This window comes from Hipposideros armiger, unplaced genomic scaffold (genome assembly GCF_001890085.2).
Source record: "Hipposideros armiger isolate ML-2016 unplaced genomic scaffold, ASM189008v1 scaffold_10, whole genome shotgun sequence".
NCBI lineage: Eukaryota > Metazoa > Chordata > Mammalia > Chiroptera > Hipposideridae > Hipposideros > Hipposideros armiger.
In genome coordinates, this window is record NW_017731360.1 from 5107238 (window position 1) to 5114039 (window position 6802).

General features: G+C 51.5%; 1 protein-coding gene across 1 annotated transcript in view; it reads left to right on the forward strand.

Moving 5' to 3' along the window:
* Positions 1-6802, forward strand: part of CSMD2 (CUB and Sushi multiple domains 2) — a 634343-nt gene that overhangs the window by 283068 nt on the left and 344473 nt on the right. Inside the window, exon 6 of the mRNA XM_019657596.1 lies at positions 6534-6646. Coding sequence (XP_019513141.1) covers positions 6534-6646 — 113 coding nt within the window. The remainder of the gene's footprint in view (positions 1-6533; positions 6647-6802) is intronic.

Below are 6802 nucleotides of genomic sequence, written 5' to 3' on the forward strand. Positions count from 1 at the left end.
ATGATGGTGCCAACTTGGGCCAGTGAAGCAACATCCTCCACAACTAGACTGAAGAACAAAAAGGACAGCAACTTGTCTGTTCCCCTTCCCCCAATTCCCTAGCACTGTTCCCATCCCCCCAATTCCCCAATAAAAATCTTAAAAAAAAAAAAAGATCATTTTCCTCACATTTAATGAGCATATTGCAGATGTTTATATGTGCTGTCAAATGAACTTCTTTGAGTTCATGCGAAACCCAAATATCGAGCTTGCTTATGTATCCCAGCTTCTTCAGGTGGCCATGAATGCTTGAATGATGGATGTTCAATGTTTCTGCAATCTCTCGTGTTGTGTAACATGGGTTTGACTCAATCAATGCCTTTATTTTGTCGTCATCAACCTCGGTGGGCCTCCCTGACTGAGGATCGTCGTTGAGATCAAAATTACCAGCACTGAATTTCCTGTACCATCATTGGCACTGACGTTCTTGTAGAGCATTGTCACCATAAACTTTATGCAACTTTTCACAAGCTTGACGCGCGTTCTTCCCTTTATGGAAGTAAAACAGTAAAATATGGCAAAAATGCACAATTTAGTCTTCCATCTTCACCTTGTAAAATCTCCAAAACTCAACCACATCACTCAATTTTTTTAGAATGAAGCTAGAACTGTCAGCTGTCAAATGACATCATAATAACATAGATGCGAATGACTCTAGTACTTCCAAAAATGAACTAGTGCCATCTGTTGCAAACATGCGTCATGACTTTTCCGACAACCCAAAAGTTTGCATGTGTGAGGCACCTACTGTGTGTCAGGCACAGTCCTGGACACATTATATACATGAGCACGGCTGTTCTGCACAGTGGGGAAACTGAGGCTCAGAGAAGTTACAGCCCATGTCCACATTTACACAACTATTAAATGGTGAAGCCCAGATTCAAATACAGGACTATCTGATTCCAGAGCCCCAGCTCTTAACCTTTGACCTTCTTAAACCTATTGCCTCTTTGTAGGGGAATAAGACAGTAATGAACCAGACAGGTGGCATCTCTACCTAGTCAGAGACCTGAGCTGGGAAGGGGAGAGGGTTGGGGAGAGTATGAGTGTGCCTTGGTCTCCAGGCTCCTAAGGCCTGCACCCTGTTCCTGGGCCACGGCTGATGGAGGTATGCTCTATCATCCCAGGGCATGGGGACCATCAGGTCTCCAGGCTGAATCTCACGCCTGATCTGTAGCCACAGAGACTCTGGTGCAGAAAACGAGCAGCTGAGGGCCCAGCGGCTGGTCAGGGCTGAGACTGCTCTTAGATTCTGTCCCAGTCAGACGGGAGCAGGACCTGGAGGAGGGCGAGTGTACAAGGCACAGCACATCATCTAAGAATGATGGGGTGGGGGCACAGCAACAGGAATGGGAGAAATGATGCTGGGACACCCCTTCCCCAAATCTCCTCTGGTCCTGTGGGGCCTTCTCTTCATAAAGCGAGTGCACAGTCCCATTGGCTGATTGGCCCAGCTTGGGTCACATGGCCACCCCAATCCAATCAGCTGAGGCCTAAGGGTCACATGGCTTCCTCTTTCAGGGGCCATGGGCTGAGGCCAAGGGAGGCTGATCTAAGGCTTATAGCACTCAGGAAAGAGTGGAACTGCCTGATTTAGCCCTGGAGACAGAAACAGAGAGAGTTGGACATCCCCTGAAAGGTTGTTAGAGACCCCCCCACACCAGCCCCCGCACCCAGAGCTTGGCGCCAGGCACCAGAACCAACCCCACTCTGTTCACTTCAGCCTCTCACAGAGGCAGGAAGTGCCTCGCCCAGCATCTGTGCCAGGTGAGCATCTGAGCTAGGAATGGACGGAACTGACACCCAAGCCACTCCCCAGACCTTCTCAATGTGCCATCCCCAGGACATCGCTGAGGATGCCCTCACCCCACCCGACAGCAAACATAGCCAGGAACCTGTCTGTCCCTCCATGCTCTCAGGCTCAGACATATTTCCTCCGGGGTGCAGTGCGTCTGGGGGAAAAGCAATTACCTGATGTAGTCGTTGTGGGTTCCCTGGAGCTAGCGATTAGCTGAGCAGAGAAGAGCCTGATAGTGTGCTGAGTTTTTTGAGTCACTTCTGGGGAAGAAGGAACATTTGCTCACCTTGATAACCAAGCTCCACTGGTGCTGTATTGGAGACAGGTCAGCATGAGAAGAGTCCCCACAAAAGGTGCAGCTGCTATGTGAATGGGAGCACAGCAAGGGGGTGGGGCAGCAGGTCTTCATGGGAAACCCAGGTGAAACCCAGCATGGCCTTCCGGGCCCTGTCTACTATCCCCAGGCTCGCCGCTCACCTGCCTCTTCCTCTGCTTTTCCCCACATACAGCCTCTGCTTCCACCTGCAGATCTCCTTCATTCATTCATTCATTCATTCATTCATTCATTCATTCAAGAGTTCCTTCTTCCAGTGAGCAGTACTCACTTAGCCCTTAGCACGTGTCAGGCAGTCTGCAAGGTCCTGAGGAAAGAACTGACCAAGAAAGAAACTCAGGGAGCTCACAGTTTGGTGGGTGGGGCAGACCCCTCGAACAACGCTTGGTGAGAGAAGCACTATGGTAGAGAAAGTGCAAGAAGTGCAGAGGACTTTCTCTACCAGGAGAAGCCAACTTCCTGGAGCCAATGGCTGTCAGATGACGCCTGCAGGATGAGCAGGAAGTAGCTAGAAAAATGGGGGGAGTGGATCGAAGTGGACGGGGAGACTTTGCAAAGAGGTGACCTCTTGATCTCTGGAAACATTCAAACCAGGTCTTGACTGACCACGTGTCATGGGTTCTGTAGTTGGGATGCACACGTTAGCCGGGTATTAGACCTAGAAGACCTCTGAAGGCCTTCTCAAGTAAGATTTTCAAATAGCTCGTGCCCCCTCTCCTGATCGCAAATTAGAAAACATGTCCCGCTATTGAAAGCAAGAGACTGCCGTTCGACATTTCGTTTATTCATCCACTCAAAAGCCTATGTACATTTAACCGTCTCCACCAAAGCAGCTCCCTGGAGTAGCTGGCACTCCCGTGGCCTTCATAGACCTTCCTGACCGATGCCCTGTGGCATTCGAAGCCCTGCTGCCTGCCTGCCACCTCCCACCCCCACTCTCAACACCTGTGCACTTCCTGCTTCCACCAGCTGAGTCTTACACTTTCTGAGAATCAGATGGGTCTGTTGCCAACTCTCTCGATGCCAGTCATACTTGTTATTGTAATTATGTGATTTAAATTAAACATCACATAAACTGATGAAATATGAGTGTGAAAGGAAATACAGTTGCATCTATGGAAACTAAATTGAATGCTTTGGAATGACTCCATGAAGAAGCTCTAAAAAGCATTGCTTCCCAAATATTAAGTGTGAGTGAGTGAGGTAACTGCACCCCGCTGAGCCAGTTCCATGGGGCAAGGACCAGGTCTGTCCTATTCATCGCCGCATCCCCTGTGCCTAGCACAGTGCTGGCACATCGCAGGTGCTGAATAACTATCTGTTGGCTGGACAAGCTGTAGCCAAATTGGACATGATGAATGATGCACTATGGCTGCAGCTTATATAAAACAGACAATGTGGAGAATCAAACCCATGTTTAAAGGAAAGGCCTTGGTCCTGCATTAAATGGATTGGCAAATATATCTCCATTTAAGTATTTTATATTTTAATGAAACATTTAAGCTATGTATGCAATTGTTTATTATTCTCCACTTAGAAAAAAAAATGTTTTAACCAAGCAACTACACATCAGCAAAGCTTCTATGGTAGGTGTCAGTAAACTCTTTTTTTTTTTTTTTAAAGATTTTTACTGGGGAATTGGGGGGATGGGAACAGTGCTGGGGAATTGGGGGAANTCTCTCTTGCTGCACAGAGACATGACATGACCAAGAATTGTGGCTGCTGTGTCTCAGAGCCTTGGCAAGAGTTTATAAGCATCACTGAATCACCTTTCATTGTCATAGATCACACTATGAGACACACACTGGGAGAGAGGCTCAGAGAGGTAAAGCAACCTCCCTAAGGTCACAGAGCAATGAATGTGACAGGAGGCGGGGTCAGCATCCAGCTCCACCTGGCTCTGGGACACTTTGTTCACGGACTTTAGCATCCCCGAGATATTTTAGCCCTTTCCATTCTCTGGAATGGAAGGCTCACTCCCTTAGGGACTGGGAGGCTCACTCCCTTAGCCATAGCTCTCGAGCTGCTGAATTCTTGGCAGGGCTGGCTAGCTGCCTCCTGGAGGGGGAGAGCGAGCGCTGATGATGCTCAAACTAAGAATGGCAGCCGAGGGGCAGGCAAAGATGCGTGGGAAGCTCCTCGATAAGCCATCTGCAAACATTTCCTCTGGATGAGAAGTATTATCCCAATGTAATCCCCAGAGGCCTCTGTGAGGCATACATTGCCGCCCTCCTTGGAAGGGGGCAGGTCCCTTCTCTGAGTCATGCCTGCCAGTGACAGGCAGAAGATGGGCAAAGCTGAGTAAACACGAACTGGAGGAGACCAGGCTTGGGCCACCCGAGGGACAGAGGGAAGGTGGCTGCCGAGGGCTATGCTGGGTGTCACAGAGTATGCCCTGTCCTTTCACCCCTGCACTGTTCTGTCACCAGAGTGGAAGCAGGTGCCCTTAGTTCCCCAGGAAAACCTAGTCCAGGCTGCTCTCAGGTCTGCTTAATCCCTGTGTGCTCTGGAGAGCAGGGTTCAAGGCGCTGATAGGATGCCATCCTGTCTTTTCTCAGACCTAAGTAAGGGAGGAAAATATTGGGTTGTCGGGAAAGTCATGACATACTTTGTCCATGTTTTTCAAAGGCCATTTATTTATATAAAGAACAAAGATCAATCAATGATATATTGCCCGTTTTGTTCGATAACCTTTTGCCATCTTTCAGTGAGCTTCATAATTCCTTGTTCATAGAAGGACCTGTCTTTATTTGCAAAAAACGGAACAAGGTGCTGATTTACAGCCTCATCTGAATTGAACGTCATACCACGCAAGGAGTTTTGAAGAGAGTGAAACAAGTGGAAGTCTGACAGCGCAAGGTCCGGCGAGTATGGTGGGTGTGATAACACATCCCACCCAAGCTCCAATAATTTTTGACAGGTGATCAAACTTGTGTGTGGTCTCGCGTTGTCGCAATGGAACACAACTCCTTTACAATCAACAAGCTCTGGACATTTCTGGATGATGGATTCCTCCAAACTGTCCAATTGCCAACAGTATGCATTCGAATTGATTGTTTGGTTCCTTGGTAGGAGCTCGAAAAACACGACACCTTTAAAATCCTACCACATTGAGAGCATAACCTTACTCTGATGAATGTCTGCTTTCGATGTCATTTGAGGCGAATCATCACATCGGGACCAAGACCATTTGCGCACCACATTGTTGTAAACAATCCACTTCTCATCACCAGTTATCAGTCACTTCCAAAAAGGATCATTTTCGGGCCGGCCGNGCTTGCTCAGGAGATGTGAGCAGGGTGTCCAGGGGCGCGGGGGCTACCAGGAGTGACGACGCCAAAGGCGAAGCATCAGGAGGTTTGTGGGGAGGGGGGTGAGAGTCGGGCCAGCTAGGAGGCTGCGGGGCAGAGGAGAGAAGATGGAGGCGGTTCCCGGGGAACAAAGGAATGCGGAGAGCAAGGAGGGCGTGGAGGGCTTAGGCTAAGCGTGGCAGACAGGGCCAGCACTAAGCGAGAACGGTGAGCGCAGGGGGCGGGGTGGAAAGTTTGGAAGGCCAGTCCTGTGTAGGCACTGGGACCCCTGAGGGCGCTTGTGCTCTGAGGAACTCTAGAAAGAAAGTTGGCTCAAAATGGCAGTCGGTCAAGAGGCTGAGACAGTGGCCGGTGACCGTGGAGGATATCCTGGTACCCCCGCACTGAGCCGGACTGGCTGGAGCCCAGAAGAGGCTAATCTAAGGGGTGAGGAGTGAGTTGAGCAGGGACGGGGAGGAGACAGGAGGCGATGGGCCCAGTAAGCGCTCCCCAGATGAGCGCTCGTGCTTGTGAAGGCTGCAGCGCCTGCAGAGGCTGCCCAAGCCCTGACGTCTGACTCCTTGGAGGGCCCGAGGGGCTTGCTGGGGGGTAGCTGGACCTCTGCCCGGGAATGGGGTGCTGAACATCTGCTGGAGAGCTGGGCATTGGCCTTCTGCGTGGGGGCTGGACCTTGCTGGGGGCTCCGGATCTCTGCTGGGAGTGGGTATGTGGACATCTGCTGGTGTGAGTGTGGGGTGGGGGGTGGGGTGCTCTGCTGGGAAGCCTGGACCTCTCTGCTGGGGGTCTGGTCCTCTGCTCCAGACCTGGAGGGTCCACCCCCTCCTTGGGGCAGCTCAGGGAAACCTAGCAGTGGGAACAGCCCATGGAGGAGCGAGTTCAAGCTGCTCGGGCCCCAGGCTGCTGCAGGGCCGCCGGGCCAGCACAGGCCTCCCTTCCCTCCGGGCCTGGGCGGAGGCCCTAGCGTGCAGGGAAGAGCGGTGACTCCTGGATGCCCATGCCTCCGTCCCAACCGTCTACGGTCCCTGACCCCACCTGTTTCCTGTCCCTGCAGGTTCACTGGAGCCAGCCTTCCAGCCCCTGTCATCAGCAGCAAGAACTGGCTGCGGCTGCACTTCACGTCAGATGGCAACCACCGGCAGCGCGGCTTCAGCGCCCAGTACCAAGGTAGGCAGGCCGCGGGGTTGCTGTGCTTGCGCAGTGGGTGGCAGAGGTGACGCCTGGGGACCTCACCTTGTCCCAGCTGCGTCTGGTGTGGCTTCAGGGCCTCTGATGTCCCAGAGGTCTGCTTATCTGCCATTGTGGTCTGTTGCCCAAGGGAAC